The 11,218-nt window shown below is 35.6% G+C and overlaps 3 protein-coding genes and 1 long non-coding RNA gene across 4 annotated transcripts; 3 read left to right on the forward strand and 1 right to left on the reverse strand.

Moving 5' to 3' along the window:
* Positions 1-2,457: 2,457 nt before the first annotated feature.
* LOC141692115 (uncharacterized) lies at positions 2,458-4,269 on the reverse strand. The gene is made up of 4 exons (XM_074496852.1): positions 4,229-4,269; positions 3,333-4,030; positions 3,113-3,203; positions 2,458-2,893 (listed from the first exon to the last, which is right to left on the reverse strand). The coding sequence occupies exons 1-4, from the start codon at positions 4,267-4,269 to the stop codon at positions 2,458-2,460; spliced, it is 1,266 nt and encodes a 421-aa protein (XP_074352953.1).
* A 1,971-nt stretch (positions 4,270-6,240) lies between these two features.
* Positions 6,241-7,479, forward strand: LOC141692117 (putative F-box protein At4g17780). The gene has a single exon (XM_074496853.1). It carries the CDS (start codon positions 6,241-6,243, stop codon positions 7,477-7,479), a length of 1,239 nt encoding a protein of 412 aa, XP_074352954.1.
* Positions 7,480-7,716: 237 nt separating this feature from the next.
* On the forward strand, positions 7,717-8,206 carry LOC141689597 (uncharacterized). The gene is made up of 3 exons (XR_012562446.1): positions 7,717-7,778; positions 7,866-7,964; positions 8,112-8,206. It is a non-coding gene; the product is annotated as an uncharacterized LOC141689597 (long non-coding RNA).
* A 223-nt stretch (positions 8,207-8,429) lies between these two features.
* On the forward strand, positions 8,430-10,504 carry LOC141692118 (glutathione S-transferase T3-like). The gene is made up of 3 exons (XM_074496854.1): positions 8,430-8,518; positions 8,628-9,038; positions 9,953-10,504. The coding sequence occupies exons 2-3, from the start codon at positions 8,631-8,633 to the stop codon at positions 10,502-10,504; spliced, it is 960 nt and encodes a 319-aa protein (XP_074352955.1). The 5' UTR covers positions 8,430-8,518; positions 8,628-8,630.
* The last annotated feature ends 714 nt before the right edge of the window (positions 10,505-11,218 follow it).

The raw sequence follows: 11,218 nt of genomic DNA on the forward strand, positions 1-11,218 counted from the left end.
TGAAAAGAGAAAGGAATTGAAGTCAGGGGTGAAGACAAGATTGCAAACTTAGATGAGGTTTTTGGGAGTATATTTGGTGAAAGCATGGAGGAAAAAGAGGAATGGCAGAAGGGAAACAGAAGAAAGGCCAAGGCACATAGAAGGAGTGAAGGCAACACTGAAGAAACTAAATCTCTACCTTCCATACCTGAACCCTTTGTTGCTGATCCCACTATAAACATCCATGGTGAACCAATCATCCCAAAAGAGGAACCTATTGATTGGGAAACCATCAATTTGCCTACCTTTTTAACCACTCTTCCACTACCAAAGAAACAGAAAAGAAAATCCAAATCTACACCTCCCCTAAACTCTAAGAAATTCACTCAAAAACATAAACCTAACCCTAAGCCACCCATTTCTAAAGATGATTATGTTCACATCTGTGACATAAAAGAAACTTCAGACATTGAACTCTATCTGGATGAGCTGGAGGATGTAAGGGGAATTGCTGCTTACAGACAGCTACCAGAGAGATTGGTGTTCAGATACAAAGGAGCTGGGGAAAGAACATGGCCTCTCTACAGGATTCTGAATGAAGGCTACTCTACCTTGATCAGAGTCTTTTCAGCCATACAAAAGGATTCTGGCTTTATCAGGACTGCCAAGACTGAAATTCTCAACAAGATTGCCAACATAAGGAAAACTTGGAGGGAGCCCAATGCTTTGCCCAGAACCTTACTCATTCAAGAAAGGGGAACTACAATTCACAAATCACCTCATTGGTTGATGGAATTCAGAGATGATAAAGGAGTCAGAAGATTTTTCAGACTTGAAGACCAACTCAAGATTGCCAGCAATGAAACTCTCAAAGAAATGCAATATAAGTTGGATATCAGTGATAAAGATGAAGCTGAATTCTCCAGACAACTCCAACTCCAAATTGAGGAAAATGACAAAGGGCTAGGAAAGAAAACCAGGGATCAAAGAAGAAAAAGATGATTTGCTCAGGCTAGAGGAGCACCCTTGGAAACACTATAAATCTTCAATTACCTTCTAGTACATACACTTTTGCAGCACTTTTAAATTTCTACTTAGTTTCAGTTCATACATTTGTTAAGTGTTTTGTTATCATCAAGTTAACCTTGAATTTATGTCTACAATTCTTATAGACATAAATAGGGGGAGATTGTTAGGAATATATGTGCATTAGTTTGATGATATGTTTAACAAAACACTTAAGTAGAAATCTAGTGTTTGTAGCCTCAACGGATAAGACCACTTTGGCTATCCGTTGATGGTGTAGCTTTACTTAGAAATAAGTCTAGTGTTGTAGCACATTTCAGTCTCTGAATTTGAGATATAATTCTTAAATGTTGAGGGAAATTATAAGTCATGTTGACTACTAAAGGATATGCAGATAGGAAGGCCAATTGTAAATATTTCATGCCTTGTAATTTTGTATAAATGAAATGGTGTCAACGGATAACTTAAAGACCTTCAACGGATGAGAAACAAAGCTTCAACGGATGTCTCTAAAGCTTCAACGGATAACATCCTTCAACGGATGAGTGCATCAACGGATAGAGCTTCAACTGCTAACACATCAACGGATAAAGCCATCAACGAATGAAGGCTTCAACGGATGTTCTGTTAAATAGCAGTTGACAAGTGGTAGTTGTACCTACAAACAGAGGCACATGGGTTGACAGGGACAACTGAGATGTGGTAGCCTATTTCAGGAACATCAGAAAAAGTAGCCGTTCTACTCTAGCATAAAGAGGCAATAGTCAACAATGCACTGGAGTAAAATGGAGAAGAAACAAGTGGAGAACTTATTTATTATTGTACTTTTTATCTTTGTCTTCACTTGTAAACTTGGTGTTATATAAACCAAGTAGCAGCTAGTAATTAAGATAGAATTTTTCCAGAGCTGTTTAGAAAAATCTTGAGAAAAATTATCTAGTTTGTACTAGGATGCAGCTGTGATCAACTTCTTGAATCACAGATTTTCTGAAATACCATCTCTGGTGGAACAACAAATCCACTAGAAAAGTTTTTAAGGTCTGTTGTGTTCTGTACTTTTGTGCTTGAATATATATATGTCTGTATTAGCTTAAAGCAATTCACACACTTGTTTATCTTAAACACACAGCCTTTGAAACTGCTCAAAACTTGAAAAAGTTTTGAGATTTACATTCAACCCCCCTTCTGTAAATCTCATTGTTAGTTCACTAGGAATAACAGCTTGTAATTTATTCAACTTCGGAACATCTACAACTTTGTTGCATAGAGAGTTGAAGAAAAAACACAATCTTATGATATTAACCCTAACATTTTTCGGAAGCACTGAACGAATGCAAACAGGTAGTAGTTGTTGGAGAAGGATATGGCAGTCATGGGACTTTAAACCATACAACTTCATATCAATCATCGATACACAGTTTCTTATATTTTAAGCATGTCTGTATGGAAGTTTCATGCCGTACAATGATGCCAATATTGTTTGTTTTTCTTCCGGGAGAGAGTATAAGGGGCAGGAGGTAGGTATGTTCTTTTTTCACCTACTTCTAGAGCTAAATCAGGCCGTATTCCCATGTCAACCAAATCAAGACGCGAGGCAAGGCTGTCTTTACTCTTGAATTTCATGTGCAGAAGTGTCCCAATTATATTATCACACACATTCTTTTCGACGTGCATGACATCTAAACAATGTCGAACATGGTGAAACTTCCAATACTCTAACTCAAAAAAAAACTGACTATTTTTTCCATGGAGACTCCACCTTTTTTGGCTTCCCCCTTTCCCAAAACTGAACCTAAGTTGCTGTTGTTGCCCCAACACTTCCTCTCTGCTAAGTGGTTCAGGTGTACAACCAAATTCTTGTTCTCCATTAAAAGCTGTCCTTTGTCTCCTATACGGATGATAAAGATCTAAATACCGACGATGTCTTTGGTAGCTCATTTTTCTACTACGACTTAGATATTTAGCCACGGTCTGATCACCGTATACTGGACAGGCCCTATAACCCTTATTAACGCACCCCGACAAATTTCTATATCCCGGGAAGTCATTTATTATCCACATCAAGATTGCCTTTAGAGTGAAAAAGCATTTGGTATGGGCATCTTACACGTTTGGTTCACCTTCCTCCCACAATTTTTTTAAATCGTCGATCAGTGGCTGGAGATATACATCAATATCATTACCAGGCTCTTGTGGGCCTGAAATTAATGTTGTTAACATCATAAACTTCCTCTTCATGCATAACCATGGAGGAAGATTATATGTTACTAACATAACTGGCCAGCAGCTGTACCGATTATTTAATCCATTGTTGTGTGGATTTATACCATCGGCCGCCAATCCTAAACGTATATTTCTTGCCTCGCTACCAAACTCAGGCCACCTACAATCTACATTTCTCCAAGAAGGAGAATCAGAGGGGTGACGCATCTTTCCATCTTTGGATCGATTATTTGCATGCCAACTCATTAATTCAGCAGTAGATGAAGATTTAAACATTCTTTTAAATCTGGGGATTATCGGAAAATACCACATAACCTTAGCTGGCACATTTACCCTAACTTGACCATCTTTCCCAACTTTCCAGCGAGAGAGATGGCATTTGGGACACTCGGAAGAAGACTCGAGAATTGGACCCCTGTATAATACGTAATCATTTGGACAAGCGTGGAATTTAATATACTCGAGGCCTAAATCAGTCAAGGTTTTCTTGGCTTCATACATATTAGACGGAAGTAGATTATCTTTAGGAAGAATTGATCCAATTGATTGAAGCAGATCAGTAAAAGCTTTATCGGAAACTCCAAACCTTGCCTTCCAATTATGTAATTTTAAGACCGACTCCAGTTTAGTACACTCACTTCCCTCAAACAGAGGTTGTCCTGCATCGGCAACAAACCTCTTAAAGTTATCTGACTCTTTATCGCAATCTTCCCTACTATAAGCTACTTCACACACATTAAATGTTTCTGAAATTGGTATGAGCTTCGAGGGAGGACAAGTACTACCAACAGATGACCTAGCACTATTATCATGGTTTTCTCCATGCCAAATCCAATCAGAATATCCTAAACTAAACCCTGATTCATAAAGATGACCTCTGATTATATTCACAGAAAACTTTTTGAAGTTAGAGCAGTGTGCACAAGGACAAGGAATTTTCTTGGGGTTTTTAGCATTTTCCTCGACAAATAACAAGAAGTTTTCAACACCAATTTCATACCATAGAGAATCCCTATCGGCTTTTATCCAAGACTTATCCATTTAAAACCACCTGGTATGTCACTAAAAAATCCAGTATAAGGCTTATATTTATTTTATAAGTCTAATATTTATTTTAGAAGTCTAACTTGATTTTAAGTATGACATCCACACATAGGGCAGACTATAAACGACATAAGAAAACTGAAAATTCATATTATACATAATGCATATTATACATTTTAATGTTATATATTTTATTATAATATGATATGAATTGATTTGTAATGCATTACGTAATTCATATTATACATTTAGTTATAGTACTAGTACTATATATTAACTAGTCATTTAGTACTTAATGTATAATCACTATATAATTAACTATAATTAATCATAGTATAATAGTCAGATCACGGATGCAGATTATCAAATTATAAATATACTATTTTCAACTAAACACTTGCATACACAATGACTAAATTAACCACACACTTGCATACAAAATTCAGAACACGACTACATTTAAATATAACATACTAATACCAAAATGAATTCTCCTGCACATAATTGCAAATAAAACAAAACTGAGATTTCATATAATACATAATGCATATTATACACAACACATAGATCAACATAAGAACCAACTACATAGCACATAGACAAAAAAAAACACTATCAAAACTAACAAAACAAATTAAATGTATAAGCGTACAAAACAGAGTTGGAAAAGAAAACTCACCGAAGATCGAAAAATTAAACAGCACTAATGTCCTGCAAAAACAAATCACAACATTACAAACAAATGAAAACCTAATTTATAAAAATAAAAAAATAAATAAACAAAAATACAAATGTACAACCAAAAACACCCAAATTACCTAAAGCTTTAAATTTTTTTCTCAGATTAGGTCATGTATACAACAAGAAGAAAAGTATTAGCAACAAGTTTAGACATTAAATTAATAAAAAAAATTAAGAGTTTCGAATTAGATAAAACCCCAATTTACAAAATTAGGGCTTTGAATTCAAAAATCCTCAACTTTTAAAACTGGTCTTCATGCAGAGAAGACCAGTTCGATTCAAGTAGATACAACACTTACCGAAGTAGAGAGGTTAACTAAAAGAGGCTTAACGGAGAGATTGAGAGCGGAGAGACAGAGAGAGAGAGAGGTTCCAGAGACAGGTTCGAGAGAGAGAGAGGTGAGAGAGAGAGAGGTTCGAGAGATTGTGATGGTGAGATGATGACCGGAGTTCAGAGAGATTGTGAGGGGAGAGAGGTTCGATCGAGAGAGGGGGGGCTTCGAGAGAGAGAGAGTTCATGTTAGTTTTTTGTTTTGATTTTGTTGTGTCTGAAGATTGATTTGGGGGGAACCAAAATTTGGTTAAGGGGGGAAAATTTTGGGATTGGGGGAATGTAGAACTAAAAACTGAATGAAAATTTCACTAACGGAGGAAAGAAAAGTGGGCGCGAAATTATTATTTTTTTGTTGAATTTTAGACATCGGTTTAATTATAACCGATGTCTACAAAGAACAAAGACATCACAAAAATACGGGGTGATGTCAATACTATTTTTAACATCAGTGGCAAAGTTAACCGATGTCTAATATGTGATGTCTATTGACATTATTCTTGTAGTGGCTATATTTGTTGAACCACTACAAACCCGTAAGAAATCTGTAAAAAAAATCTAATCATTTATTACCGTATTGAAGATTTATATTTTATTTATAACAACATAAAATTTTAATAACATATTATTTTTAAAATATAGCTAACCAACTTAGCCAATACCATCGAAGTATAATGTCTTACAAATTCAACAAATTTTACATATTGTCTTACAGGTCCGGTTTAGCCCACCAATTATATAGCAGGTCCTGGGATATCTTTATATATAATTTGATTTTTTTAGAAAAACTCAAAGGTACTTAGAATTTTAAAAAATTAGAAAACCCTAAACCCCAATCGTTCCCTTCATGTATATATATACTATACTGCAGTCTGTAGGCTGGCGAAATATCTTCTATGAGTCCTCGGTTAGCCAGGGAGCTGCTGGTTGGTGCAAAAATGAAAAGACTGGCTAGAGAGCTTCAGCCGGAGCTGCCGGAAGAAGTAATTATTGACGAGATTCTCACACGACTTCCAATCAAATCGGTTGTGCGTTTTAAATCTGTATCCAAATCATGGCTATCTCTACTCTCCGGTTCACACTTCATTCAAAAGCACAAGACTCGCAGTCCCATGCAAAACCCTATCGACTATGACTGTCTTGTAACTAATAAAAAGCTCCATATCTCCATTGTTTCCCGAAACCAAGAGATTTTTTTACTCCCTATCAATGCTTACTCTTTGATTGGTTCCGTTAATGGCTTAGTTTGTCTCCTTCGCCACTTCAAACGGTTGTCCTTATGGAATCCCGCAATTCACAAATCTATTGAATTTAATCTTCCACAAAACAAACAAGGCGGTTATAGTTATCCAAATCTAGTTGGAGTCAGCTTTGATTATGTAAGTAATGATTACAAGGTAGTAGTCGTCTACGAGTCATGTGCTTATGTTTACTCCTCTATCTCCAGTTTATGGATTCCGCTATGCATTCCTGATCTTAAGTTTCTTGTGAATAAATTTGAGGACATTCCAACTACTTACGTAAAGGATTGTCCTTATTGGACATATTCTACGTATTCTTCCGATAACTACATGTTTGTTACATGTGCGGGTTATTGTTCTTATGGCACATATCCCTCCGTTAAGAACAACTTTGTTAAATCTTTGACTGCACTCAAGTTTGATGCTACAAGTAACAAGTTCAAGTTGGTGACCGAGTTTTTTCCTGATGCACGGAGTAATGAACATGGAAAGACATTCAGATTCGTGAATATGAGAGATGTTCTTACTTTGATGGCACATGAACCATCTCCAATTGGCAAGCTCGATGTATATTCTTTGGACGAGGGATGTGGTGTCTGGATCAAGATGTATGACCTTGGCCCTTTCGAAAGATTTAGACGATTTCAGTTCATGCAACAGGGTTTCAAGTACGGTGATGAGATTGTATTCCTTGAATATGGTAAGATCTACTACTATGATCACAAAACAGATACCTTCAAGTGTCTTCAAGGCAAAAACGGCTCTCGATTTTTAAACTGTTTTACATATACCCCAACTATGGTTTCCCTTCAAGGAATGAAATCCATTTATTCGGACAACCAAACTCGTCCACTTGGAGACCCTATGAGATTGATCACTTCACTAAAGGAGTAAGCATTTTCCTTTGGTCTTGTTTGGGATGTAACTCGACTCAGCTGACATTTAAAGTGGTGTGATAAAGAATTTAAACATGAGAACTTGATAAGTATTAGTCAATTGTTATATCCTTAAGTTCAACTGATTTCTATTAAATGAAATTATTATCCCCCTGCCCCAATAATTTCCAAGTATATATATTTATTTATGAGTAAAATGTGCAACCTGTGGACCTAAACTTTGCAAATGGTGCAAGTATAATGTGTACCTTGAGTTGGCAAAGTTGTGCATGATGTGTACTTCCGATCTTGTTGCTGGTATGTATCGACAAGGAAGTATGTTTGTATGGACTGTAATGTTATAAATAATCATGGCATTTATAATGGTTGCTTTTCTTTTTTCAGTCCTTATGCATACAGGTTACTGTCGCCCAACTGCTTCTCCTCCACACCCTGCTATTCAGGAGTTAAGAGCTGTGATTCGAGTCTTACCTCCACAAGATTGTAAGCCTATAAATAGTTTTTTGTTAATTCAAGTATATGTGTCCATGAGCTAATTCCTATCAATAGTTTTTTGTTAATTGAGTCTTTAAACATTGTTTGGGCTGTTCCTTATCTTATTTTGAACACATATTTCGGAAATTGTTCTAGGCTACTTTTCTACACTGAGGAACAATGTACGTTCCCGTGCTTGGGGAGCTGCCATTGGTTGTAGTTACCGTGTGGAGAGTTGTTGCATTGTAAAGGTAAAAACACTTGTAATCAGGTTAGTCTCAATCTGTTGCTCAAGATAGATAGATAGAGCAACTCCAACCGGAGTTGTCTGTTAGGTATATTAGCCTACGTGGCAATTAAAATAGCTAATATATAAAAAAAAAAGGCACTCCAACGCTCTTGTATAGATAGCTAAAATTATAGCTAATAGCTTATGGTCTTCTATATCTACATATCCCCTGTCCATTAGCTAAACCCTCTCCACCTCATCTCCCGCTTCTTTATCTCCTATTCTCCTTTCCTGTATTCTCTTTCTCTCCTGTATTTTGGCCGGCTCCTGCAAGGTATGATTCCATCACTTTCATTTTCATAACTACCTCAAATTAGGTTTGCAGATTTGGGGGAAATTTTTTGACATTTTTTTATTATTGGTATCTTCTTTTCTAATTGTAGAAAATGGAAAGATCATTCATATCTTTACTGAATGAAGAATGTTCATTTTCACAATTTGAAGAAGTGATATTTTCTCAAGAAATACCTGAATCTCAACCCCAAGCAGAGGTTCCGAAACAGAAAAAAGGCAAGAGGTCAAAAAAAATTTTAATTGAAGAAGATATGTTGTTGATTTCGGGTTGGTTAAATATTAGTATGGATCCAGTGCAAGGTAGTGATCAGACACATACGAGTTATTGGAATAGAATTTGGAAATGTTTTGAAGAAAATAAAGGTGGAATTACAAGTGAAAGAACTGCTAATTCGCTGTGCAATAGATGGTGTACAATCAACGAAAAAGTTGCCAAATTTATCGGATTTTACAACCAAATTTGTGGAAGAAATCAAAGTGGGTCAAATGAACAAGATAAGGTACTAAATATTTTTTTTCACTTATGTTTTATTCTAAAATGCTGCCATGACTTATAACTTGCGATGGGTTGTTGATGATTATGCACAATTAGGCATTTGTTTAATTAGTTACTGATGAATGCTGGGCTATTTTTCATATATAATTTAAGTAACAGATGTGTTTTGTTGAGTTGATTGGAGATTCAATTAGTTTTAGTGGTCCATCCTTGTCCTTGTAGATATGGATAATACTCTGCAGGTCTCTTTTTGATTTGGTATCAGGCCTACAAATTAGAACTGAACTAGAGAAATATAAAGAAATTAGCAAGTTCCATTTATACTTAAAAGTGATTTTCATATATTCTGAACCATATGTAACACAAGTTCCTTTATACTTTGCATAGTTGTATCAATTCGCAAGTTAGCAAAAATAAGATATGCAAAAGAAACTCAAGTACACAGGCAGACACTGGCACTGGCATATGTACAGAAGTTGGACATTTATACATTGTAGTTTTGCTTCATTAGAATATTTAATAATCAATATTTTGTTTTGCTTTCGTTTTTCAAAAACAAATTTATAATAGAACAATGCGTGCATTAGAATAGGAAATAAACACAAAGTATGGACTGGTTGCTGTGGTTTAAGGACTTTGTTGCGTTATCTGGCATATGTCGTTATCAGAATGCTTGTACGATCATTTCATATGCTTGCTACAAGTTCATGATCAGTTCAGATGCTTGTACACTTATGCGCTAGCTAACAACCAGAATTGCGGCGTAAAATAATAAGCTGCTTGTGGACTTCAGTAATAAATATACTAATATAGCAGTGACTTCAGTAAATCATGATTAAAATATAGGATTTGCATATATTTATGTGACAACAGGCTATTTAGAGGATCTGATTTTTTCTATATGTCATAACAATGCAGGTGGACCAAGCTATTGAGATGTACGAGAGAATAATGAAAGAGAAATTTATGTTCATGCGTCATTGGAACTCATTGAGATTTTCTCCAAAATATCAAGCTAGTTTGGCAAAGAAAAATAAACCAACTAAGGATAGAGAAACTTCTTCACCATCTGTTGATAGTCAGCATCCCACAGGCCTAGAATCCGATGAAATGATGGAACGTCCAGTTGGAAGGAAGGCTGCTAAGAAGTTGAAAAGAGCTATAAATGAGACGAAGGATGAAGAAGGCTTGGAACTTCTTAAAACAATGCAGAAAGATGCATTGGCTATTGCTTCTTCAAGAAGTGAAGCTGTTCAAATGAGCTTGCAACTTCAGAAGGAAATGATGCACTTACAAAAAGAGGAGTTGCAACTGCGTTTAGCTAAAGAGGAGCGAGAAAGACAGAAAGAAGACCGAGAGAGGCAGATTTATGAAGCATCCATCATGGCAATGGATACCAGTAAGATGCTACCAGATCAAGCTAAATACTATGATGCCCTTAAAGCTAGGATCATGAGAAACATATCATAGTTATGTAACTGATTTTAATATTCGACTATTATATTTTTTACTAAATGTGATGTTCCTTATTGTTCAAAAGAAAATTACATAGACAATTATGAAAACCTATTATATTGGAAAATACATAACAAACATGAAAGGAAATTATAAAACAATTATATAATAAAGATTTAATTCATGTCACCGCCATGAATCTGCCAAAGATGCTCCACAAGATCATTTTGCAGCTGAACATGAGCTTGTTTGTCTCGAATCTGCTGGTGCACTTGTATGAACTCTCTAAGGGTACTTGGATGACGTGGTTCTCTTTCAACACTTGATTCAGCATTTGTATCAAACTGTTCTTCTTCCGTATGTAATTCTCTTTCATCTTCAATGATCATGTTATGTAATATAATGCAGCTTGTCATAATATATTTCATTGTGGCCACATCCCAAAATTGTGAAGGTCCGCGAATCATTGCAAATCGAGATTGTAACACTCCAAATGCTCTTTCAACATCTTTTCTAACAGATTCTTGTGCATTTGCAAAATATTTTTTTTTGTTACCTTGCGGTTTAGAAATAGTTTTGACAAAAGCAAGATAATATCCCATGTTATATTCATGCCCGTTAATGGTATACCTCACTTCAGGTCCACAACCTTCTGCTAATTCTTCAAACAAATGAGATCGATCTAATACATTAATATCATTTAATGATCCCGGTAACCCAAAAAAAGAA

This window comes from Apium graveolens, chromosome 10, assembly GCF_009905375.1.
Source record: "Apium graveolens cultivar Ventura chromosome 10, ASM990537v1, whole genome shotgun sequence".
NCBI classification, from domain to species: Eukaryota; Viridiplantae; Streptophyta; class Magnoliopsida; order Apiales; family Apiaceae; genus Apium; species Apium graveolens.

What these genes read in the sequence shown, in the direction of transcription:
- LOC141692115 (XM_074496852.1), bottom strand. Translation starts at nt 4,269, where the DNA reads ATGGATAAGTCTTGGATAAAAGCCGATAGGGATTCTCTATG. An exon ending in TTTAGGATTGGCGGCCGATG is followed by an intron (nt 3,204 to 3,332) that starts GTATAAATCCAC and finishes CATTAATTTCAG; the next exon opens with GCCCACAAGAGCCTGGTAAT. An exon ending in GAGGAAGGTGAACCAAACGT is followed by an intron (nt 2,894 to 3,112) that starts GTAAGATGCCCA and finishes TCATCCGTATAG; the next exon opens with GAGACAAAGGACAGCTTTTA.
- LOC141692117 (XM_074496853.1), top strand. Translation starts at nt 6,241, where the DNA reads ATGAGTCCTCGGTTAGCCAGGGAGCTGCTGGTTGGTGCAAAAATGAAA.
- LOC141692118 (XM_074496854.1), top strand. Translation starts at nt 8,631, where the DNA reads ATGGAAAGATCATTCATATCTTTACTGAATGAAGAATGTTCATTTTCA. An exon ending in GGTCAAATGAACAAGATAAG is followed by an intron (nt 9,039 to 9,952) that starts GTACTAAATATT and finishes ATAACAATGCAG; the next exon opens with GTGGACCAAGCTATTGAGAT.